The sequence below is a fragment of the Cuculus canorus genome, chromosome 2 (genome assembly GCF_017976375.1).
Source record: "Cuculus canorus isolate bCucCan1 chromosome 2, bCucCan1.pri, whole genome shotgun sequence".
Classification (NCBI taxonomy): Eukaryota; Metazoa; Chordata; class Aves; order Cuculiformes; family Cuculidae; genus Cuculus; species Cuculus canorus.
In genome coordinates, this window is record NC_071402.1 from 13,336,908 (window position 1) to 13,363,023 (window position 26,116).

Here is a 26,116-nt window from a genome sequence, read left to right on the forward strand (position 1 = left end):
CATTTGCATCCAGAACTCATTGATTGGGGGTTACTGGTATACAGTCTTTGGCACAGCATTATCACCATATCAATTAAAGAGTGTTTTCCCAACCATCTTAAAAACATGTGAAAACATTTTATTCCATGTACAATAATGTACATAATTTAAGGTGGTCATGAAAGAGACCAGCAAAAATTAGAGGTATATTTACAGTAGCACACACCACAGTAAACAACCACCATTCACAGACTCAACACTGAGATACTGCCGTTGTGCTTAAGTACAATAACTACAAGTGATACTTTCCTTCTGTTGAAATCAATCTTAAACAAATACCTCACGGCTTAGTAAAGGGCATTTTAATCACCAAGAGAGTTAGAGTCAACATTAAGAGGCTCATTCAAGTGCGGTGCCACGCAATCATCGTCTTCCTCATCACTATCAGAACTGTCGTTATCTTCATTTAATTCATTTTCAGCATCAGCAGCAGCTTCTGCAACTTGTACAGGATTTTCATTTGGTGCCACAAACCCATTATTGTTAGAGATGTTGGCATTTTCCTTGTCCTCAATATACACTTTTTGATGGCACATCGGGCAAGTGTCCTGAATGTACAGCCATTTCCGAAGACAAAGTGCATGAAAGTAATGGTTGCATGGAGTAATGCGAGCAGAGGTGGTGAACTCATGGTAGCAGATTGCACAGACGTCATCTATTTCATGTAACCGACTTCCTTTCACTTCTGGAAGCGAGTTTATTTTCTTAACAGCAGTCCGGCGGTTTATAAAAGTCTTCCAGCCATTCTTTGCTTGCAAGTAGATGTTGAAGTAAGCATGTAGACACATCATACAAGCACGAATCTTGCTTCCCGATTCAAAAACCATGGTGTAAGCTCCATTGCCAAACATGATCACTCCAAATATAAACTCGATAATATTGCCAGTTGAACGAACATAATAGACGTAATCATCAAGTTTTTCCCATAGCACATTGTAGTAGCCGTCAATCATAAACAATATATAAACAGTGATAGAAACTATTACTTTTAGGCAAAGCTCGACACAGAATGCTGTAACTGCAAAAAGCCAGGTATTTAGTGCATAGTGGTGCCAGAGGATGTAACTGAGCAGAACTGGAAGGATGAAAAGGCAAGCAGAAACAAACAGTACAGGGAAGTGTCTGCGAAATGATGATACATGGGAGGCACTGAGAGACATCAGCACAGGGTCTGTCATTCCATGGATAAAATGCAGGACTGCAGTCAACAAAAGGCACATGTTTCGACTCAGGCGAACTAATCGTTCTTCTGGTTTCAGTCCGCTTAAACCAGTCTGCAGAGCCAAAATGAAAAATAAGACGGGTGCTACAAAACCAAGCCTTTTGTCATCCTCATCAGTTGATCCGATGAACGCCAAGATACCAAGTCCCAAATAATGTGCTATTGAGGAAATGACAGCACTCATGCCTAACACAGTTAGAGTTGAGTCGCACCCGCTGATGATCAGACTGCAAATCAGTTCCCAGCAGTTATCCCACGATATCAAGAAGAATTTTTCTTCTGTATTAGTTTCAGACATCTTTACAACATAGGTTAATACCACAGCTTGTGCTGTAAGTCTTGTTAGCCAGAAGACACGCAGTACAGCTGGAAAGCGAATCCTTTTCCATGTATCTTCCATCAGCAGCTGTAATCCATAAATGCGATACATGTGCCTCACCAGCAGATAAACATACCGCACTGAATAGTAGAACCATTTAATCTTCGTAACTAAAATGGCTGTGGTATTTAGTGTCAGAACTAGGCCTGAAATAAAAACTAGCATTTTGCGGACATTTAAAGGTAATTCAACAACCAAGCCAATCACAGGAATCAGTATATCCAGAATGATGAGCTGAGAGTATACGGACTGCACATTCAGCAATGTAACATATCCGATTCCAAAGGTGAGCTGAAGGATGGAAAGTGTCATCCATAACGAAGGCCCTTTATGAGGGAAGATCTGAATTCCAAACGCAGCTGTGTAGTAGGCACTGTAGAAGTTTATGTGCAAAGAGGCATAGTAATTCACCAACACTGAAGTGGCAGCCAGCAGAAATGCCGAGGCGATCATATAAAACTTGAAAAGTGCTCGCTGTTGTAAGACCAGAACAACACTGGATACAAAGACACCTGAAAACAGATGGAAATCATTTATTCTCAGCAGAAATTCAACAACAGATTTTAACCTGTTAGCTTTAGAGCTACATTTATATAGCTCCCCAATTAGTCACTTGTAACTTTACATTGACAATTATGCCCATTCCAGAGAAGGGACAGAAGGACGCCTTAACCTCTGCATTCAATATATCTGTGCACTGCAGCTGCAACACAAAGCCAATGCAAGCATTTAAGCCACAATTACTGTTGAGTTCATCTGCACTTTCAGAGTAGAGCAGTGACAACTCCCAGCCTTTTAGCCTCACTCTTGAAATCTAAGAGCAGGCAAGTTCTAAAAGCAGAAAACAGTTACCAGACACAGCATCACCTTTACAGGCAAAGTTAGAAAAGGTTACATTTATTCCTTACTAAGTCCCCTACTTCAGTTGAGCAAAGCACTCAACTACAGGTCTCCAGGCCGGAGTACTAATGGCAACAGTGACCAGAACAGCTCAGGTGAACCCTTTAATGGGAAAAGTGAAAAAATGCTGCAGTTTAGTGAGGGGACAGCACTCTTCTTCCATTTGCCTTCAGTTTGCTTTCATTTCTGTGAGGCACCAGTTTGCGCAAGTCTCACAGAGACCTTCTGCAATACAAAGCTTTTGTACACAGAATCCAAAACTTTACCAACAGCCTCTTTGCCAATGCCAGTGCAAACCTGCATCTTACTTGTCAGAAGTCAGATACAGATCCTGAAATTCCTGTTTGCTAACCTTTCCTTCACACTGACCATGAATGCATCTTGACTGTGACTGGAAAGGCTGCACCTTCCTCTCAGAAACCCTGCCATAGCATCTATAGTATCTGGGCATTACATTCACAACCTTGCAGTAAACCCCTTCTGTAGCACAGCTTATGCATCTCAGCACTGTGTGCTACACAGGTAAGGCTCTGCCCTAGCAAGTGTCAAATTAAATGGCACTTATCACTAGGGACACTTCCTTCAGTGTGTTTTTTTTCTTCCGGACGCACACTGCCTTTGCTTTGAACTTCTCAAGCAGCTTCCAGTCTATGCATCCATTTTCTCATCCAAATCTAATGAAATCACAAGTAATCCTCTTTCAGCTGGAGGACAGCATTGGTCTTTTCTGATAATTGTATTTTAGACTGCTCCAAATCCTCCATAATGAGGTGTTTAAAAAAACTATATATTTTAAGCCATGGTATCTCAATCATGGGAATAAAACCACCTTGCTAAGAACTAATATTTGATTCCATCAGTAGTGAAAATAACACTACCCAAAGAAAACAGCTCTACCCTAGAGGACTGAGTAAGAAGAAAGAGGGTCAATATGACTCAACAGCAAAAGGCAGACTACAGAACAAGTTATTAATGCACCTTACGGGTGTTCTTTGCCAGCAGCGCTGGCTGATATAAACAAGTTCTCCTTAACTAATCATTAACCCAGTAACCTTGTGAAGCGGACTGAGGAAAACCCTAAACACTGTTCCAATGAAGACCCTTCTATTGCAGCTCAGCTCTTCCATTAAAAGCTCAACATTCACTATGTACAGCACTTCTTTTCTAAATAAGCTTGACAGTGGGATCACCTTTCTACGACACCTCCTTCCACAAACACCTGTGGCAGAATGAACGCTGCTGACTGGTTTGTGCCCTCTCTCTTTTCTCATAAGTCGCAGAAAAGGCTCAAATGCCTGAAACAAGCTCGTTGTTTCCATAATCCTGATCATTTGAGCCAAATGAAACGCATTCTGCACTAAGCAGGCTGTTCTGGAACTCGCCTGTTAACAAACCCTATTTCTCCTCCTTGCAGTTGCAGTAATAGGCCTGTGTTTAGACACTATAGGTCATCCAAAACCACCTACGTTTCACACATGAGACACATCCCTAAAAACAGTACAACAACGAGCCAACAGAAAAGCCAGACCTACTGGTTCCTCTGGACAGCGACTAACAACAGCTGAAGCATTTTGGAAAAGTCAAGGCCCTCCCCCGCAAAGGAATCTCGGAAAGCCACAGGAGGTAACTCAAATCTAAGAGGGGAAGGCGAGGACTCCTCTCCCCCATCTCCATTTCTGTCACTCAGTTGTTTCCACAACCACAAGGCTTTCCCCTGCCCTGCAAGGTATTCACCCAGCACTAAACCTTTTCCATTTCCCTCTGGCAGGAAGCACTGCAGTTCCTCCTTTTAGGAGATGCCCCACATCTCCTAAACCAGATACTTAAAACAAAAACCTATTCAAAGGTTATGAAAAGTAAATACTGTGTGGGAGACAAAGCCAGGTTAATGAAAAAGATTAAGGAAAACATCATGCTCTGTTTGCAGAACTTGGTTCTGTGCTGTGTGTAATCCCATGTACTTGCAGAGAAAACAAGTGATGGAATAACCAGACCAAGGAATCCTGCAGTGAAACTTTACAAATCATACAGATCTCGATTAGCGTGCTTGAAGAATGTAGTACTCGCAGAACATTTCAGAACTGTTCAACATCACCCTGACAGCTATCAGAGCTACAGCCTGAGACAGGAGGACAAGTGGCTCCTTTATCCAATGCCAAAGAGCATTGTGCTACAGGGAAAACCTGGATCAGTCTTTCAAAGCCTGCAAGTGGTAACTAAAAGGACAAATTCCCCATTATTTAAATACAGAATTATCCAATATAAATATTTTGGTTTATCCTAACAACAGCAAACCCCCAACCCTGTAATCCTTAAATTCAGGTGAGGAAAAAATGGATGCAAAAGTACTCAACTGTCTGAACCATGTGGAAGGTCTTTACCGTCATGTTTAATTTTTCTTTAATTTTGGAAAGCCAAGAGACACAGCCCAAATATACCAAAACACAGGTCTCGTCTCTTGGCATAAACTGTTACCAAACTCTTCTGCAGGAGGCAGGGATTACCCAAAATCTTCCCCAAAAGCCTCCCAGAAAACTGACCATATAAATGCAATCCTGAAAAACACCTTATTCTGCTAATCCAAATACCACACGCTTCAGAGTGATCGTTAACCATGCTTCTCAGCTTCCTACCCCAGCAGCCATACCTCCCGTTTCCTTTTTTTACGACCGTAAACATCAAACAAAACAAAAAACTAGCATCGCAGGCCTACAAAATACACATGCCGCGTGGTGGATTCTCCCTTCCTTTCTGCAAGTGTTCCCAGGTGTGATTCAGGGCACAGCATCACGTAAACACCATGAGCAGAGCAGGGCCGAGGCTACGCAAGGGCCCTCCACCACTAGTAATTCCAAATACAGTGCTGCTCAGTTACACCACTGACTCTCAGTCTTAACCCAGAGGAGAAAAAGAGATTAAAAATGACCATCCCGAGTTTCAAGGGATTTCTTTCTCATGTCAGATCCCAATTATCACAGAATCATAGAATGGTTTGGAAGGGACCTTAAAGATTACCCAGTTCCAAACCCCCTGCCGTGGGCAGGGACACCTCCTCCTAGACCAGGCGACTCAAGGCCCCACCCAATCAGGCCTCCAACACTTCCACGGAGAGGGCATCCAAAACTTCCCTGGGTAACCTGTGCTAGTGCCTCACCACCCTCAGCGTGAAGAATTTCTTCCTAATGCCTAACCAGAATCTTCCCTCTTCCAGTTTAAAACCGGGCATTTCTGAACCACTGTTCCTGAACCGAAGACTTAGCAGCGTATTTCAGGAAGACCCCACGCTACAGAACCCCAAGATCGCTCGACAGCTCTGGTTTTCCGCCGCGGGCGAGCCTCTCGCACAAAGCGAGCAGCGCCAGCCCCGCCGTGGGCGGAGGAGGCGGGATGGGGGAGCGGGCAGGACAGCGGGGAGCCCAGCGCGCGGAGAGGAGGTGCCGGGGGGCAGGGAGCAGCGACAGCCGCGGGGACAGTGCAGGGGGCGGCTGCGGGCAGCGGGGCGGGGGACGGACAGCGAAGGGACAGCGGGGCGGGGGACGGACAGCGAAGGGACAGCGGGGGGGGGTGGAGGAGCGAGGGGACAGCGAGGAGGGGGGGGAGCAGCGAGGGGACAGCGAGGAGGGGGGGAGCAGCGAGGGGACAGCGAGGAGGGGGGGGAGCAGCGAGGGGACAGCGAGGACGGGGGGGGAGCAGCGAGGGGACAGCGAGGACGGGGGGGGGGAGCAGCGAGGGGACAGCGAGGACGGGGGGGGGGAGCAGCGAGGGGACAGCGAGGACGGGGGGGGGAGCAGCGAGGGGACAGCGAGGACGGGGGGGAGCAGCGAGGGAAAGGGGGAGCAGCACGGAGAGGAGACAGCGGGAGGGCAGCGGGGTGCGCAGGTGTCTCACCTAGCAGCCGTAGCAGCACGGCCAGGAGCGCGCCGCCCGGGGAACCCCCCGGCAGCGGGGCCGCGTTGAAGATGGCGTCGATGAGGAAGAGGCTGGGGACCCGAAGCGCGACCTCCAGCCCCGCGCGCAGCCGCGGGCCCAGCCGCGGCCACGGGAGCCGCGGAGGGCCCCGCGTCGCCATCCCGCGCCGGGCCCGGACCGCGCCCCGCGCGCCAAGAGCAAAGGGGGGAGGCGAAAGAAGGCGGGAGGGCTCAGCTGTCGCCCTGCGCCCGCCGCCCGGCCCGGCCGGGCCCCCGCCGCGCCGCCTCCATGTTGGCCGCGCTCCCTCGGCAGCGCCGGACCCGGCCGGGCCGCGACGCCGCGCGGGCGTCACAGCACCAGGCCCCGCCCCCTCGGGCCGCTCGCGCCGCCTCGGCCAGAAAGCAACGGAGCGCCCCTACCCAGTCCCGCGCGCGCTGCCTCAGACCGCCCTACGGCCGGCAAAGGGGCAGCGCTTCCCCCCGCCCTCGGGCGTCACCGCCTCCAGCTTCAGGCGGAAAGGAGCGGCGGAGCGCTGCACGCCGCTGCCCTCGCCCGCACGCGCTGCCTCAGACCGCCCCACAGCCGGCAGGGGGGAAGTGGCTCCCCCGCTCTCAGGCGCCTCCAGCCTCGCGCGCCGCCTCACAGCAACTCGCGGTTGGGGAACGGGGAGCAGCCCCAGTCGCTGCCTTCGGGCGCCACCGCCCCCAGCCTCACCCGCCCCCTCAGGCGGAGGGGAGCGGCGCAGCGCCCCACCCTCCTCTCACCCGCCCCCAGGCATGCGCGCCCCCTCGGGCCAGTGCTTACATTCTCCCTACGCGCCCCCTCGTGCGGCGGGAGCCGGGGCAGCCTCAGTCCCACCCCTCGGTGTCCGCGCGGTGGTTTCTGAGCCCTCAGGGCTCCCACGCGGGGCAGGAGCAAAGCAAGCAAACTCGCCGCCTGTGTACGTCCAAGATAAAGGATAGAATGATTTGGGTTGGAAGGGACCTTAAAGCCCACCTAGTTCCACCCCCTTCCACGGGCAGGGACACCTCCCACTGGATCAGGTTGCTCAAAGCCCCATCCAACCTGGCCTTGAGCACCTCCAGGGATCGGGCAGCCCCCACTTCTCTGGGAGTCCTATGCCAGTGCCTCAGCACCCTCACAGGAAAACATTTCTTCGTAATATCTAATCTAAATCTCTCCTCTTTCAGCTTCAATTCAGCAATGCAACACTTTGGTAGTTTATTGTTCATCTTTCTCAGATGAATTTCTTCATGCAATCCTAACATAAATACACCAGCAATTTTCCATTTTGCTCTAGAAGCAGTTACCTGTGTGACAACTTAATAGCAATTCAGTAGAAGAGAATACATTTTACTTAGAACATCTAACTTATTTTGTCACATTTTCTTCTTCAAGCCATAGTAAATAACAAGCATCCAGTTTCTGAGGAGAAAGAAAAATTCTAACTTCACTTTCTGACAAAAGGCTTCCATTTTAACAAGAGGTATGTTGTCTTTCAGCAGATACAAAGAAACATTTACCTTGATGCTTTTGTGTTCCTCTGTAGATTCCTCTGAACATAGGATCTGTCAGATTAACACCAATATCTATGAAGAAAAATTAATACAGAAATTATGTGCTACAGTCACTCGACATTTCATTGCAACCATTACCCAACTAGGGAAGACAGTAGAAAAGGTGTCTTAGTAGTCCTTATTTACCACACTGAAGGCCATATACAGCTTAGGCCTAAATTTACTTGCATATTTTAGAGCTTGACAGAAAAATAAAACTTTGGCCCTCTGTGCAACTCCGGGCTTATTCTGCAAGTGTATAAGGCATGCCCGTAGAATCACAGAATCATAGAATGGTTTGCATTGAAAGGGACCTTAAAGACCACCCAGTTCCAACCCCCTACAATGGGCAGGGACGCCTTCCACTGGATCAGGTTGCTCAAAGCCTTATCTAACCTGGCCACACCTCCAGGGATGGGGCAGCCACAACTTCCCTGGGAAACCTGTGCCTTTGCCTCATCACCCTCACAGGATAACATTTCTTCCTAATATCTAATCTAAATCTTCCTTATTTCAGCTTCAAACTGTTCCCCCTCATCCTATCCCCGCTCTCCCTGATAAAAAGCCTCTTCCCAGCTTTCCTGTAGCCCCTTTAGGTGCTGGAAGGCTGCTATAATGTCTCCCCAGAGCCTTCTCCAGGCTGAATTCATTCCTCATATTCCTAAAAACAATGCTTCTTCACCAAGAATCCATTTCAAATAATAATAGAGCATTTTTGTTTTGCAGTCTGCACCCAGCCTGAGCTCTGCTGGGAAAACTTTCCATGGCTGACTCCACCGGGACAACTCTCCATGGGGATAACTCTCCACTAGGACATCTCTCAGCAGGGACAACTCTACATGGGATACCTCTAACCGTAAGCTTAACCCTAACTGTAATGGCTCCTCATGGACAGTTGTCACTGCAGAGAGTGTTCCCCGCAGACAGTTGTCCCTTCCTGCTGCCTTGGATCCAGCCTGGCTCAGAGTGTGGTAAGGAGATGTGACATTTTTGGCAGGCTGGGTCCTGTTTTCCCAAGTGGAACCTGCCACTTAGTCCCCCAGGCCCTGTGCCCATTTCTGTTCCGCTCCCTTGGGCACCATCCCATTGCTGTTGGCAATGCTTCCCCACATTTGCACTTCCCCGCATCCACATTCTCACCGCCTCACTGCGTGCGTGTGGATGGCAGGAGTGCTAAGGTAATGTTTTCCTGGCTGTTAAGTGAGTAGTTCACCTTGAAGGTCTAATGAGCTTTTAATTAGGGGAGGGTTATGCAGAATTTCCTGTTCTTTCGTGTGTGATGCGAAAGTCCTGTCTTGCTTGATGCATAACTATAGGTCAGGATCATATGGAAAAAAAGGCATTTTTCCTTGAGATTCTCTTTCCTTCCTTATACATCTGCACAGAAGCCACAGATACAGGGACTATTGGAAATGTCAACCTGGCTTCGTTAAGAAAGAAGAAGATTAAAAAATGAATTAAATGTAAACGTGATCCGTGTGAGTCTGTTTGCAAAGGGGCACTTCCCACCCTGCTGCTTGTGCTAATTAAAGGAGGTTTCAAGCCGCAGCTGCAATCACCCTCGGTGCCTGCTGGCATTTGCCAGACTGCCATCTCCTGTCACACTGCAATCTCCTGTCACACTGCAATCTCCTGCCAGCATCTGCCTTCAGCTTCACCTGCTGCAGCTGAGCCTTTTCATGGGCTGGACTAGTGCACGGCTTAAGCCCTAGGATGTCTTTCTGTAATTTTCAAAGGATTTGGGGTCAGGCAACAGCAGTATTGCACAGGAACTTTCCTAAGCAATGTCCACACTAACAAAGCCAGAAATGTTGCTGGATTGCTAAAGGATTGTATTGCAAAATCCATGGACATGGACAAAGTACAAGTTTTAATCACATGCTGAAAGGCGTAACTGTGACCTAGTGAATATCCCCATGCTGAATAACAGAGGTCAGAGTTTAAAAGGTGAAAAGTGTTTATTTTACTTAGGTTTGAGGATGGCTGAGTTGCAGTGATTCAGACTTGCCTGAATAATTTTACTTTTCAACTAAGTCTGTTGTGCTTATTTACATTGTGCTGAAGAAGCACAATGTAAATAACAGCATCTGATCGGAAACGAAAAGCTGTGTACATCAAACAGATCTGGGCACTTCATAGTTCTCAATAATCCACATGAAAATAGTTACTTATATGAGGTGTAATTTCAAGAAATCAACAACTTAAAACACCATTTATGGAAATGGAATTCCCTGCCCTCCCAACATCCTTCCAACTCCATTTAATATCCTCATCAGTAAAGAGCATCTCATATCTGCTTCTGCAATGCAGGCTTTGCGATCAGAGGCAATGCTGTAGTACGTATTGATATTGCTTTAAGGACATGTGGATTAAGTGGAATCTGTTAAATGGATTTTCAGGTTTAAATACATGCATTTACAGGCACATTTTACAGATGTTATTGAGGCTATAAGTACGGTCATGGATATCTGCAAACTACTTTGTGTAGAAACAGTTCCAGGTTGCAAACGTTCCAGAAGTCCTAGTGTTAGTAAAGCACATCAGATCAAATTCATCCAAATTCATCAGGTTCTTCAGAAACTTGTTGCTAAGTTTAAAGCTCCCTGCTTTTCATTTAAGTTCAATTAAAACAAAATCTAAACTTGATTATCATGCATCCAATAGGTAAGGAGATGACACCTACTGGATATTTTTAATTTTGCAATTTGCACTGCATAGTTTCAAATGTGGAAGAATAAACCCAGTTCAACTTCATCACACAAGCATAACACTACTGAATTCACTTTGTCTATGTTTACTAAGTCAGGACAAAAAATCACATTATTTCCAGGGTTAAATGCAGCCTCAGATTCTTTGTAAACTTGGCTGTTAAATGCTACTCTGAGTAAACTCCTATTAATACTCCTTTAAAAAAAGTTGTCATAGTTGAGGATTTCTTCATCAACTAGCATACAAATTAAGTGGAAAGCTCCTTTTTGTCCATATAGATTAACTGTTAAGGGCAAACAGCCCGAAATGCCAAAGTGAAGGCTGTGCTACACATCATTGCAACTGTGCGTACCTGACTTGGCAAACTTGTCAAATCCCAGCCTACACCCACGACAAGGAAGCGCCACTGAACAGGCCCAAGGGAGCTGTTGCATAATGAATGAGAACCTCACACTTGAAAATACTTCCTGAAAAACTTAATACACCTTCTATGTTGGGCAGAAAGTCACAGATCAATTTATTTCAATAGCAAATGTGAGTCACTGGAATTCTTTGATGTTTTACATAGTGTGTGACAGAGGTTGGGGCTATATTCTCAGTCACGCAAATATAATTTGAGGGGGTGTGACAGCTCAGAGTGGAGAAAGTTCACATATTTTTTTCACAAACTATGAAGATTTTTCAATTTCAGATTTTTAGAACAAGAGGAGCTGCGTGAATACAAATTACCAGGTGCAGAGTCTGATGGTTTCCTTGAGCCAGCTCTGTAAGGAGCATGCGCTGAATTAAGTGGACATAAAGCAATCCTTATTATGTTATGGAATGGCAGAACTGCATATTTTCTATACCAGTCTGCTGAGCCCATGTTTACGATCTGTGCTCATATGTGATGGCCGCATCTAAACCCAGAACAACTTTTGAGTTTTTAAAAGTCTTTCCTTTGCTTAAGTGCTTTCCTGAGCCCTTCAAGCCAGAGGTATTATTGGATTAATGACAGTGCTTACACTAGATATTACAAAGCCACATGGTCTCACAAAAATCATGTTTTTATAAAAAAAAATACAGGAAGGGGTCTCGACTGCTGTTTTTCTGTAGCTACAAGATCCTTAAAAGCTTTCAATACACACAATACCTTTGTCTTGGAATACCACAAGTATATTTGGCCTGATACAATAACACTATATTTTGTAAGAATGAAAGCAGTTCACTGCTAAGAAAAACAGCACAAAATGTGCATGTCAACAATTCATAGAACCATAGAATCATTAAGGTTAGAAAAGACCTCTAGGATCATCAAGTCCAGCCACCAGCCCGACACCACCATGCCTACTAAACCATGTCCTGCAGTGCTAAGTCTACACATTTTTTTAACACCTCCAGGGATGGTGATTCCACTGCTTCATTTTAGTTTGCAATGAATGTAGTGAACCATTAGCTATTCTTAGATTTCATTTCTCCTTCTCAAGTACCTTTTGGGTGAATTACCTGGTGTCTTTTTGCATTCCTTATATAGGAATGAAGCTCTGTACAGTGTATCTTTCATTTTGTCATAACAGCTGTTTCATTACAGTCAATCAGGATGTCTATATTTTGGATCGAAACAAAAAAATATAAGAATCATTCAGGGAAGCTGGAATGGATTTTCTTCTCCTAGGAAGTTATTCTAGCATAAAAGAGACTTATCTATCTATCTATCTATCTATCTATCTATCTATTTCTTTGAAAGCAAATTATCAATGCTTTCTTTATGTAGGCTTTGGTGGATTCAGCATGCTGGTGAACCCAGCTGTGCCTTGCTGAGCTGCTCACTCCCTCCTGCAGAGGACAGCTTGTGTCATCAGTTCTACACAATGTCCGTGACTCTGTCAGAGTGTGCATACTGGTGAGCATGAATTGCCAGCTAATGCAGATAGGTGTGTAGACTTTCCTGCGTCTAACTTGTTCTGCGGTTTGGCATAGAATGACTTTTGTATGTGGCACTCCCATTGTGGTACTCGCAAAATATTTTACATATTACTACTGAAGGTTCAATGGAAACGATTTCCAGTCACATGATTATTTTTAGTACTTTAATTAAAGACACCAGGAATCTTTAGCCAAGAACATTTTTTTATCTGTGTCTCCTCCTGAAGAAGAAAAAGAACAAATTAAGGTAACATTGGAAAAGCTAATGTAAAAGCTGTAAATATTGTTATTGACATAGGGAACTTGTCAATATATTAAGAATTTCCCTATAAACATTAATGTGTTTAATATTAGTTATTGTATTAAGTTTGGGTTTCATACCTTCTCTACAGCTAAATACAGTGGGCTTAATAGCATTTCTTAATAGAAGCTAAGAAAGCAGAAAGCAATTTGCTCATAGTAAATATCTGACAAAATAAATTTTAATATCTTGTTTGTGTGAAAGATTGATTTTGATTTCACATTGATGTGAAGTGCCAATGTCTGTAACACATGAGCACTGATTCTGTTTCTCTCAGTGGAGGATGATGGGTTTATGCTTGTTATTTGAAAAGAATGCTCAGCTGGAAAGTGCAAAATGCCTAGAAGAGTTTTCTGTCTTGACACAGCAAGGCACACACCGGAGAGTCAGAACACAGGGACAAGTCTTGGATCATATCCGACAGGAGGCAAGACTCACATAACAGTGCATCTTCTGCATGAGGAAAGTCTCTTAGTTCTATCATTTTCCCCATATTCCTTTAATGACAAACTTTCTCATTCTCTTTAAAATAAGGAGATGATTGCGAAGGAATGGGCTAGACCTTGTTAATTCTGGCTTTGCAATTTCCTATAAAGCTGTGCAGAGAGAAAGCCTTTGGGTTTTGCCTACTGTGAAAAAAAAAAGGGTGATGAGAGAACAAATTATACTAACAGTTGCTCACTGGCATATTTTTCTCATTCCCTAACTCTGACCAGCACACTTAGGAAGGAGACAAGAAAAGAAAGATACATGGAATACATCTAAGGACTGCAGTCCCTTCTTGGTGTCTCTCTGGCTACAGAAGAGATGTATCTGCCCATGGGCCTTTTTCTCTCCGTGAGAACAGCAGACGTGGACAGCAAAATCCAGTTGCCAGCCACAGTTCTGCTGCCCAGCTTCTGCCGGAGCTGCCATGCTCAGGACAGCACTCACTTTTGGCTTACTTGGATTGAGTTCTCGTCTGTGCTGAGGCCTTTGGTAAAGACACTACTTAAGATCATTCCTTCATGATCCTTCACCTACACTGGTTTTGTGGTTGTTTTGTTTTCCAAGCATGACATGGAGAAATGCCTGTCTTTCTTAACTTGCCACGCAAACACACGTTGTGGCTTCTGCTGGAAAGAGAGTGGTGAACTGTGAGTTCCAGACCTGATTTAAAGACTTTACAAAGCAAGCAAAATGAAAGAGTGTCTAAACCTAAACATCCTTACATCCTTATACTTTTTTCATTGCTGCCAAGTGTTCCTTTTTCTCCTCCTATGATATGTGATTTTTCAAGTGCATCTTGCTGGAGACAGGCAATATTATGTGCTTGCCTGTTGGGTATCGTACTCTTTCTTAACTGTTTCCCCGGCCCTGCCAATCCTGTTGTTAATCCGTGACAGAAGCCCATCATGCTTTACTACAAATTAGATACTCAGCAAAAGTAACTCTAGAATGTTAAAGTAGTAAAATATATTCACAGTATCTCCGAGCAAATGCTTTAAATTTATCCTAGGAACTGATACTCAGCATTTTGCTGTTCTGTAGACATTCTTGGCTATTATTTTCCATGAGCTCAGTATCTCTGTTCACAGAAAACTGTGAACTCTTTCCTAAAACAGGTGGGAAGTTGGAAAAGCCTGACAGCCAGTGCAGCTCATTTTTTCAAATGCCAGACAACAATTCAGAAATGGTGTGCCTGGCTGAGAGGGAGAAATAGAAAAGATGATGATATTTTGTGTGAAGCACATGGAGCAAATGCTGCCATCATAGCAATTTCTCTGACCTCAGCCATGCTTTGTGTTATACAGCTGTGAATGTAACAAAATGCAGATCCAGTGTTAATTTCTAACCTTATTAATGAAAATTTTCCTTTTGAAAATACAAATAAAATAGCAGCAGCGTGTGTAGAACCTTGCTTTATATATTGTTTTTTGTAGCTGATGAAAACAATTACACATTACACTCAACTTTTTGTCCCCTTACGAGGTGATGCACGGCTGCATGTGGTGAATTGTACAGCTGAAAGGCAAGACCTGGCTATTGTAATTCAATATATGCAAAGCAAAGGCCATGCAGAACTGTTTCCCTGGAACATGTGGAATATAACTGTAGAACCCTCAAGTTACAAAGTGAAATAACAAAGAGCAAGACAGGTTCCTTCAGCTTGGGGCTTGACATTCACTTTACCACTTGTACTACTTGTTTTGTGGAAGACAAAAGTGGAGAGAAATGGAATTATACTGGAAACTAGACATACCATGGCAGGAAACATGGCCTTACAGAAAAATTCTGCCTTGTAGAGGAAAGCTCAGAACTTTCCTCAACTTCTCAGTAGGACTGTATTCAATGTTACTGAACAGTCTTGAGGTTGACACTGTAGCTGCCAGTCTCACTGAACTCCACTGCCAATACAAAGCCATAGCAGAAAAAAAAATCGTAGTGGAAAAGCCCTGTTTTCTGAAGTTACATGCAGAACAACCCTGCCCCTAGTTCTCCTGCCCTTTGCATACACTGTCCCAACTGGGAGCTATTTGCTAATGTGTGGGCTACTAAATTTAGCAAGTTCCTGATAACTGAAAACAATCCATAAGCCAGAATTATACTGCTGGTCACCAGTGAGACCTTCAATCTACTTAACACCGGTTAGCTGACACAAAACTAGTTTAAAAAAATTGAAAGTGTCAGCTGCTCTGTACTGCAGCATTTTTTGGTGAATGAAACATACTGGAAAGAATAATTTCCTGTTTTTAGCTAAAACGACACATCTTTAAGGATGATTTCAGTCTTCAGAAGAGCTGATCTGAGAAGTTTGTTCACAGACAACATGTGAGAGACAGAAGCAGAGAGAACGCAAATTATACTGGAAACTAGACCTGCCACGGCGGGAAGAGTGATCTTCCTGGAAGATCCTCCCTGTTAGAGGAGGATCCCAACATTGCTCACATGAAAAGCCTTCAGAAATGTGTTTGCAAATCATTGAATCTGGTCAGCAAAAGACAGTTCTGAGTATTAGCCACGCATGAGGCTGGGTTATAGGGATCAGCGTAATTCAGACTGCATACAGCTACCGTCTTGATGATGGGTTGGGAGAAAGAGGGTAGTGCAGTTTTGTCTCACATGAAGTAGAGAATAAGTGATTTGTAGTGTAGTGCAAAGAACATTAGGAGCGATGACTTGTCCAGCATTTCTTCTCACAGGGAAATCCAGACCTTAGTATTAATAGAGATTAATTTCATGGGGTTGATCACAGAATCATAGAATCACTAAGGCTGGAAAAGACCTCTAAGATCATCAGGTCCAACCATCAGCCCAACGCGAACATGCCTGCTAAACCATGTCCTGAAGTGCCATGTCTACACATTTTTTTAACATTCCACCACTTCCCTGGGCAGCCTCTTCCAGTGCTTCACCACTCTTTCAGTAAAAAAAAAAAAAAAAAATTCTTAATATCCAATCTAATCCTCTGATACATCTTTAGGCCATTTCCTCTCATCACTAGTCACTTCGGAGAAGAGACCAACACATGCCTTGCTTAAAACCTCCTTTCAAGAACATGTGAAGAGCCACAAGGTCTCCCCTCAGCCTCCTCTTCTACAGGCTAAAGAACCCCACTTCCCTCAGCCGATCCTCATAAGACTTGTGCTACAGACCCTTCATCATTTTTGTTCCCCTTCTCTGGACACACTCCAGCCCCTCAATGTCTTTCTTGTAGTGAGGTGCCCAAAACTGAACACAGGGTTCAAGCTGCAGTTTCACCAGTGCCGAGTACAGGGGCACAATCACTTCCCTAGTCCTGCTGGCCACACCATTCCTGATACAAGCCAGGATGTTATTGTCCTCTTGGCTACTTGAACACACTGCCAGCTCATGTCAAACAGCAGCCCCGCCAGACAGCTCTCCAGCCACACTTCCCCAAGCCTGGAGCATCACATGGGGTTGTTGTGGCCCAAGTGCAGGTCCTGGGTCTTGGCTTTGTTAAACGTCACACGATTGACTTTGGCCCATCAATCCAGCCTGTTCAGATACCTCTGCAGAGCCTTCCTGTCCTCAAGCAGATTGACACTTCTGCCCAGTTTGGTGTCACCTGTAGACTTACTGAAGAAGCACTCAATCTCTTCATCCAGATAATTGATAAAAATATTAAACAAGACTGGCCACCACACTGAGCCCTGGGGAACATTGCTTGTACCTGCCTCCAACTGAATTTAACTCCGTTCATCTCAACTCTCTGGGCTCAACCATCCAGCTGTTTTTTTACCCAGATAAGAGTGCACCTGTCTAAGCCATGAGCTGCCAGCTTCTCTATGAGAATGCTGTGGGAGACAGTGTTAAAGGCTTTACTAAAGTCCAGGTAAACAAAATCCACAGCCTTACCCTCATCCACTAGGTGGGTCACCTGGTCATAGAAGGAGATCAGGTTGGTCAAATAGGACCTGCACTTCATGAACTGGCATTTGCTGGGCCTGATCTCCTGGCTGTCCTGCTCGTGCCTGCAGATCCTCCTTCCAGCCTTTCTTGTAGATGGGCATCATATTGGCAAGCCTCCAGTTATCTGGAACCTCACTTGTTAACTAGGAGTGCTAATAAGTGGTGGAAAGTGGCTTGGCAAGCTTTTCCATCAACTCCCTCAGTATTCTTGGGTGGATACCATCCGGCTCCATAGACTTGTGAGTGTCCAGGTGGTGTATCAGGCTGTTAACTCCCTCCTCCTGTATTATGAGAGATTTATTCTGCTCTCCATCCCTGTCTCCCAGCTCAGGAGGCCAAATACCCTGGGAATAACTGGTCTGACTATTAAAGACTGAGGCGAAGAAGACATTAAGTATCTCAGCCTTTCCCTCATCCTCAGTAGCAAGATTCCCCTCCATATCCGATAAAGGATTGAGATTCTCCTTGACTCTCTTTCTGTTGTTGATGTATTTGTAAAACATCTTTTGCTATGTCTTACAAAAGCAGCCAGATTGAGTTCTAGTTGGATTTACGCTTTTCTAGTTTTCTCTATGCGTGACCTAACGATATCCCCATACTCTTCTTGAGTTGCTTGCCCCTTCTTCTGAAAGTAGTGAACTCTCCTTTTTTTCCTGAGTCCCAGCAAAAACTGCCAGTTCACCTGGCTTGTCATCTTTACTGCCAGTTCATCTTACAGCATATGAGGACAGTGTGCTCCTGCACTTCTAAGAATTCCTTCTTGAAGAACGTCTGGACTTCCTGGACCCCTTTGCCCTAGCAGACTTCTGCCTGATGTTGAAGCTGAGCATTAGGTTACTCTCACTTCTTCTGTTAATAGAGAAATGAGCTCATTCAAAGGCATTTCAGTTCTTTGGTTTTATCACCATCTCAAGACACCTGGGGTAGCATTCTTTTCAGCTGACTGCTGTCTAAAACTTACTCCCCAGGCTTTCTTAGAAGTCGATGAAGAGTCCTAGATTCTTGTCTTTGAAGGTGAGGAATCACAGAATCACAGAATGATTGGTGTTGGAAAGGACTTCTGGAGATCATCCAATCCAACTTCCCTGCTAAAGCAGGTTCACCTACAGCAGGTTGCATGCGAATGCATCCAGGTGGGTTTTAAATATCTCCAGAGAAGGAATCCTTCTCTAGAGATGCTGGAGAAGATGTCTTCTCATGGCCTATCCAGGGAAACTGTATAGTTCCCAACCCTTCATTCATATTAAGTTGGGTGAGGGAAGTGTCCCGCTAAGGGCAGAGCTGCACAGTCCCTATCAATGACTTAAGAAATGACCTTGTAAATTTGGGGAGGATGCTGAAACTAGCCTAACTGGTTTTTACATGCTCATATGGGTGGGTCCTGTTCCCACCCTGTTCCTTTTAACTACAAGTGACGTGGACCACAAAAATTCTGTTTTATGAAGTTTTATATTTTAATATGGAAGCACTGAAAATATAAAAATTCTGAGCAATTCAAGTATTTACTTCTAGGAGTAAATATTTTTTGCATTGATATGTATAATGTGCATCTAAAAGTGGATTATATGTACATGTTATAAAGATATGCTGTGTACTACATTTGACATTGAAAATAAAATGCATACTAATGTCCTATTTTGAAAACAATCATAGCCTTTTCTGACTTTTCTCTCAAGTTCACCAACGCAGTTTGAGAAGTGTTTTGATTTCAATATGACTCCATTTTCCTACAGGAAAAAAAACTAACCTGGAAAAAAAAATTCCTCATTCTGCTCTTGTGGATTAGTCATAGACTTAAAAGAGACAGTCTATGAGCATGCAATCTAAAGTGCCACATAACAGGCTGTGAAATATCAACCAGTGGTTCTTGTACCTAAAATAATTCAAGTTCTTCTTCAGAAAGAGATTCAGCTTTGTTTTGAGGATAACAAGGAGAAAAGCATTGTTTTCAGAACTTAACCCTTGACTTCTAAACAAAGTTTTAGAATCACAGAATCAGTCATTAGCTTGGAAAAGATCTTTAAGCTCATTGAGACCAACTGTAAACCTTATACTGCCACGTCCCTTTAATTCCTAGTTAGCAAATTCCTTGAAGCTTCCAAAGGTGCTATCAACCTCTAGCACTGCCTTTGATTAGAGCATCATCAAATATTTGCATTGGAACCTGACACCACGTGAACTATGATCATCCTTACATTCCACTGCAATCTCAGTGTTTAATAAATGTTCATGAAAACCATAATTCCAGATTTATCAACAGTGGTTCCTTTTAAAAGCCATGGGAACTTGTGATTTAAATGTAAAAACAGCTTAATGGTGACTATTTTGGCTGAATGTCTCCTTTAGATTTGGAATAAATGAAACTCTCGAGATATTTGCAGGTATGAAGATAAAAGGAAAAAATCATGCAAATCCTTATGAATCAAGAGAGAGTTTTGCACTGCTTGTAAGGTAAATTCTCTTGTGACACGGGAACTTTGCATCCCAAAGCAAAATCTAATTTCAGCCTGCTCACTTGATTGGTTACGTTAACAACTGGAGAAGGCCATTCGGGACAAACACTTCAAAGTGCATTTCCAGGCAGCTCCTGGATGCTTGGTGGCCTCGCCAGAAGATGGCAGGAGTGTTTTGTGGGAGGAAGGAGTGTGCCAAAGAGACAGGTGTTCTGGTTGCAAGAATAAAGTAGTTCATAGTCAGGTCTAGAGGCGTTAACATTATTTTCATCATCCTTGTCATGGCTGAGCTGTAAGGGAATAAAAGATAGCAAAGCCTGCAATAATTTACAGCTGCACATGCACAGGGGAGGGAAGAGGCGCTCACGGAAGCAAGCTGCTCTGCCTCCACTGCCATCGCTGATGTGGGACTGCTCCAGAGTGATGCGACATGAAGCCAGCCTTGCGCCTGTGCCTTGAATCCCACGTTTAGTTTCTGGCTCTGTAATAGCACAGTTCTGAAAAGACCATGGAAGAATCCCACTCAGTTAGGTTAGGTTATGGATGTTACCCAGCACTGTCTTCCAGCTCTGGGCTCTGGCACCTGCTCCCACAACTGGCAGGAGATGCCGTTTCTTGCTTTAGGAAATTAGAGCAAATTGTAATCTGCTGTTAACTCTTTGTTTTGCTTTGTTATTCTTTCCTTCTTTCCTTCTGTAACTGTGCCATAGGGAGGGGCAAGTATTAGCATGCAGTGGATTTAGACACCGCTTTCCAGTCTGACACTTTCCCCTATCAGCTATCAAAGACTGGCAGTTTCTCAATCCTTTCCAGATCTGCAAGCAGTCCTTTTACTTCCTTATAAGTAAAGAACTCTGCCTACATTCCAACTGTTGGTAACTGGATAAAGTTCTTCGTTTATCAACTCATTTTTGAGTTGGCTGGAAGTGCAAACTGAGCAAAGCAAAGTCCTTGCTTCGCAGTAGGGGCTGAACATACAGTTTCTACAAAGCTCCTGTTCACTGACCAGGCTGTCTTCGGGGTATAAATACTCTGTGTTCACAGAGAAGACAAAGTTTAAGAAATTCATGTACCACTTAGAGCAAAATTTCATGATGCTTAGAATGCCTGAGAACTTATGGGAAATAATTTCATAGTTTTTGACCAGGACTACAAGAATTGTGGCTTTCTACACCAAGGAGCTTCGCTGTCATTGTAAGATACTACTGCTAGAGAGCTATATTGCTGGCAGTGATTTTCATTTGTAGGCTTTAGCTGATCTTTCAGATATCTATTCAGATCGTTCATGACACTGATTTTTGCAAAGACTGGGACAAAGGTCTTGAATGTAATTACATTTTGTAATGGATACTGGTATGGGGAGCAAAGGACAGGACTGTGAAGAGATAAGTAATATTACATAGATGTTTGTCAAATGTTTTAAAGCCAGTCATGCTGTATCGCTGTAATCTGGCTGAGATGTCATAGATGTGTGGATAAGACAAGTCATCGTCCTCCAGGACGGAATGAGCCTCCCATCTCAATGGAGGTGCTAACAATAATGCTGAGGTAGCTGTATAGGAAGTTGCTACTAGTGAGAAACTGAGTCATAACATAATAATTTGATCAATTGTGGATGTGCATTTTCAATAGGAGATTCAAAGGCTCAAAATGTTTCACATTGCTGTGGACATTTTTAGGGGGAGGGGGGTGTTGTACGCTTCAATCTACTTTTCAGTTATACTCTGCACACACTAAACCACTAAGACTGTGTGTGGTAGTGCACAAGCATCCTGTTTGAATCTTGCTAATGCTTGCATTGGAATCATTGAACAAGGTCAGCCAGGGGCTACATTCAATTATGAAGCTGACAGAGTGGATCCTCTGTGGAAAGTTCAGTTTTCTGTCATTGCTCAGAGTGTGCAGAAGCACTAATGTTGTCCAAAAAACTCCACTCTATGCAATCACTTTGCTTTCAGTGGAGCTAGAGAGTGGGGAAGGATTTTTGGGAAATGCAGCTGATAAAAACAGAGCAGAATGTACCACAAAGAGGGAAATGTGGGATTTTTTCCATTCATTTTCACTGTGGCTAAGACTTTTGTTGACCTAATTTCCATATGCATATTCAGAGCAGCTAGGATTGTCATGGGCAAGGAATGAAACCTAAGCTTTAGGTGTTTCAGTATTTGAAGGCATATGTTGAAAGGGTACGGCAATGACAGATTTCTTCTGCTAATTTGAAAATGCTCCAGCCTTCCAAGAAGTTTCTGATATTCCTGCTGAGGCTGAGGAAGAAAGCACAGCTCCCTGATCCCTATTGCTTCATCTTAAAGATAAGATGCATTTATTTTAGTTAAAAACACTGCAACCTTCAAAACAAAATATATCCACTTACCAGTTGAATTTTGGAGGAAAAAATATCCAGTGGTGATCACATTTTCTGCATTACCTTTGAGGTCAGGACAAAAAGAACGTGGCATACTACGCAGTAATGGATTAGTCAATTAAGTATTACGGAAAGTTTTCCATCTACAAAAGCAGCTCAGCGCTGAGATAAGCTTCCTAGTGAGTTGTGGAAATTCTGTCTTTGATGGTTTTAATGGCAGCAGGGTAGAGAAATAGCTAAAAAGAATACTTTTAATGTTTTTTACCCTAATAGAGCAAGAGTATGGATAGTTCCATGGATTAATATATTGATATTTCTAATAGAATCATAGAATCATTCAGGTTGGAAAAGACCTTGAAGATGCATTGAGTACAACTGTAAACCTAGCGCTGCCAAGTCCACCACTATATCATGTCCCTAAGAACCACGTCTATATGACTCTTAAATACCTTGAGGGACAGTGACTCAGCTGTTTCCCTGGGAAGCTCCAGTGCTTAACAACCCTTTCAGTGAATAAATTTTTCATAATATCCGATCTAAATTTCCCATATCACAACTTGAGGCCATTTCCTCTAATCCTATTGCTTGTTACTTGGGAGGAGAGACGAGCACCTACCTCCCTGCAACCTCCTTTCAGGCACGTGTAGAGAGCAACAAGGTCTCTATGGCTCTATGGTATGATGTATGGTATTGTTTTGTGTTGTATTGTATTGTATTGTATTGTATTGTATTCTGTTCTGTTCTGTTCTGTTCTTTTCTGTTCTGTTACACAAAATCGTTTCATGGTGCGCTGAACTGGAAAAGGAATCCTGCTGGAAAAAAATCTGGAAGGAAAAAATATTTCCCTTTTCCTGGCTGGATAGTTCCTCAGTCCAGCCCAGTGTTTCCTCACAAGCCATCTGCCAGTGCTGCTTTTGAAGAAATGTTCCTGGAGTTGAAGACTCAGTTTTCTCCAGATAAAAAAGTCTTCAGACACTAACTATGGAAAATACCTTTGCCTGGCATGATGATTCTTAAGAAAAGGATCTTTATTTGCACTGTTGAAAGTATGCCCTATTCTCCTTTTTGAGAGCTACATTCTTGGTCCTTACCTAAAGCCTAGTTAAACATGATTCACTCCCTGCTGCTCAGTGCTGTGCAAAACCTTTTCAGAGTTGGAACGGATGATTCCAGCAGCAGCTCTGGACCCTGAATGCCCCTTCTTTCTGTTCCCAGGTGTTTTCACTGGGATGTCTGTAGTGCTGCTATAAGCCATGTGCTCTCCTGTCAACCATCCCTGAAATCCTTCCAGACAAGAGATGATGTGGAGTGCTTGCCCTGGCTTTAGCAGGATTTACATCAGGCCATCTGGGTGCACTTTCGGTATCAGATGGAACTGATAGACCTCTCTGCTGCTGGTGAAATGGGTGGTCCCTTCTTTTATCGCCTGACAACAGGGTTTGGTGGCCTCCTTTTATCCCAGCATGGAGTTCCCATTGCTGTACAGTAAACCAGGCTATGGACTAAGCATAGCATCCTTTTTTTCGCCTAGATTAGTTCTCTGACTTTGATTGTTACATGAACAAATGATTGTAGTTGCTAGCCTAAGGAAGGGGATGGGGTCATGCATGAGAAGCAGAGGAAAGGACAGAATTACCTCATCAAGCAGTAGTGGACATCCTTTGAAAATTTGATTACACCATTTTTCATCATCTGTCTCCCAAAAGCTTGCAGTTCACATATGATAAAGATTGTTACTATAGATGCTAACAGCTTCAATAACTTTCCCATTATCTTTAATTTGTTTTGGCAATGTATATATAACTTGAGTTGAAAAAAAGTAAAGTATTCATAAAGGGAAGAACAATATTTGAATTTTCTGTAGCTTAATTATTTATAATAAATAAAATAATCTCCATCAGCAGCTGAAGCAGTAAAAGCATTACCACAAAAACTTAACTGGAAGAAATATTTCTTGGAGTCAGAATTGGATTTTTTAACAAAAGCAAAATATTAACGTAAAAAAGCAACCTTGCAAAACCCCTTTAATCCCTTTTGGTGAGGCTCTTCACAGGGAAAAAAGTGTTATATGGTCAGACAGGCTAATAGTCTTAGCCATGCATGCTGTTGGGGATTGTGAGAAGAGGGGGAGAAAGCCAGGAAAAGAACTTGGATACATTAGACCTCGGATTAGTGCATCTGACTATCAAGGCCTGAGTGGCCCATTCCATTATTATTCTCTCTCTTTGCTGCAAATTTTTGTAGCACTTTGTTTGGATTTTGGTTTTTGGGTTTTTTTTTCAGAAACCAGTTAAAAATAGAAACTGTCATGACTGGAATGTTTTTCTTCTTGTGTTGGAAGATAACATCTGTAAGAATTATAGACGTGCCACTGAAAAATTATTCATAGCTCTGTGTCTGCGTGAACTTTGCTTATTTCAAAGCAAAAAATATGAAATAATTGTAGCCTTTGCCTGGAGTTTGTTACACAGGGACCACCTACAGTGTTAGCATTGTTTCACATTTGTGCATCATTCTTAGATGCATTTTAAACCATCAGTTTCTGTTTCCTCCAAGTTATGTTGCCAGATTTAATCAATATTCCATTATGTCAAGATTTTTGTCTCAGCAGCTGGCATAATAGTGTTTTTACCTTTTCCTCTTTCAGATTTTGTATATTTGAATAATATCCAGATTTTATATAAAATTTTGCCATAAGACCAAATTATCAGCTCTTGTCATATTGTTGAGCTCAGTGGAATTAAGGAAACCAGCTTAATCCATGACAAATGGGAACGGTTTCTACAGAACTGGTATTATTTCTGTTTAATGACACAAAATCAAGCAATGGTGTCTAAATTTAAATGTTTTTCTTCAACTCTCAAGAGAAAATGATAAGAACAACTGGCATTTAACTTGATTTTTTTCTACTTGATTTTTTCTTGATTTTTTTCTACTGCAATGGCAAGCATTTTATCAATAATAGGAATTTGTATGAAATTTCTGTTCTAGTAATACTGTGGCATTGACTGCTTTGTCTGCAAACAGTGCAGTTCATTTCAGATGGAAGCTCCCTGTGGGTGATTCCACCCTCGTCAATGGATTGAATGAAGGATAGAATTTGCAGCTCTTCTATCTGAAATGAAGTCTCAGAGGACTTCATGTCTCTAACACAAACATAGTGACAGGTGCCAAGCATTACTTAAGTGAAACATAAATACTTCCTTAAGAGATGCTGATTTTCTTACCTGTGATAGTTCTGAGCCTTCAGTGCTCGTGCTGTCTAATGGAAAGATCACAGCTTTCAACAGATTCTTTAGTTTGCTCGTAAATCTCCTACTGCAAGTCCTCCTTCTCCTGTTGTGTCCTTCATCCTGTCATTCATCACTGACTTCCACCCTGGTCATCACTCCGCTCGCTATCAAATCTTAGCAGCTTTTTTAAAGGAAAGAATAAAAAATGTATGCATATTACACCCGTATAAAATCATCCAATTTGAAAGCATTTTCTTTTGTAGTTCCCGTATTTCTCTGTGCTCTTTTCTTCATTATTTTTAGTATAACTATAGGTTTAAAAGATACTGTGTGTGGTGCATCTTTCTATAAAATCCAAGATGCACGTTGTGAGCTATCTGACAGCTGCAACAGTCAGTGGGATAGAGAAATTGCAGGTCACATAAACCTGGCCAGGATAAAAGTGTTAACCAATAACACATAAGGAATGTGCTTGGGTTGGACTAGGGGGATTAAACAACATGAGCTGATTATGCTAATTTTCTTCATCTCTTAATGTCTTTGGATTGCTTTGTTGAAGTTGAAAGAAAAATTCCCAGTGATTTATGTGGAGAGATGTTTCACCTTTCATTTCCCGGAAAGATGTCTGCTTTATATGGTAAGCACAGAAACTGCACATGATAACTATGAATTTGTTCTCTTTTCAGCCAAATGCTTTGTGTAAGAATTAAGAATGCAACAGTAAATGTGTTA

General features: G+C 43.3%; 2 protein-coding genes across 10 annotated transcripts; one reads left to right on the forward strand and one right to left on the reverse strand.

Annotated features, from left to right (window-relative positions):
- Positions 1–97: 97 nt before the first annotated feature.
- On the reverse strand, positions 98–25,747 carry RNF139 (ring finger protein 139). 2 transcript variants are annotated; one of them, XM_054057598.1, is made up of 3 exons: positions 25,379–25,747; positions 7,973–8,038; positions 98–2,152 (listed from the first exon to the last, which is right to left on the reverse strand). In XM_054057598.1, the coding sequence occupies exons 2-3, from the start codon at positions 8,010–8,012 to the stop codon at positions 342–344; spliced, it is 1,851 nt and encodes a 616-aa protein (XP_053913573.1). In that variant the 5' UTR covers positions 8,013–8,038; positions 25,379–25,747; the 3' UTR covers positions 98–341. The 2 variants fall into 2 exon arrangements, with proteins under 2 accessions (XP_053913573.1, XP_053913571.1); XM_054057596.1 differs by lacking the exons at positions 7,973–8,038; positions 25,379–25,747 and adding an exon at positions 6,429–6,748.
- Positions 2,181–16,160, forward strand: LOC128851132 (translation initiation factor IF-2-like). Of its 8 annotated transcripts, XR_008448405.1 has the most exons (6): positions 2,181–5,672; positions 5,752–5,974; positions 7,848–7,935; positions 8,732–8,976; positions 12,468–12,596; positions 13,288–16,160. XR_008448405.1 is itself a non-coding variant. In XM_054057609.1 (4 exons), the coding sequence occupies exon 1, from the start codon at positions 6,738–6,740 to the stop codon at positions 7,692–7,694; it is 957 nt and encodes a 318-aa protein (XP_053913584.1). In that variant the 3' UTR covers positions 7,695–7,935; positions 8,732–8,976; positions 12,468–12,596; positions 13,637–14,809. The 8 variants fall into 8 exon arrangements, 6 of the variants coding, with proteins under 6 accessions (XP_053913584.1, XP_053913583.1, XP_053913580.1 ...); XR_008448404.1 differs by having other exon boundaries at positions 2,181–5,974; XM_054057609.1 differs by lacking the exons at positions 2,181–5,672; positions 5,752–5,974 and having other exon boundaries at positions 6,738–7,935; positions 13,637–14,809.
- Positions 25,748–26,116: the final 369 nt, after the last annotated feature.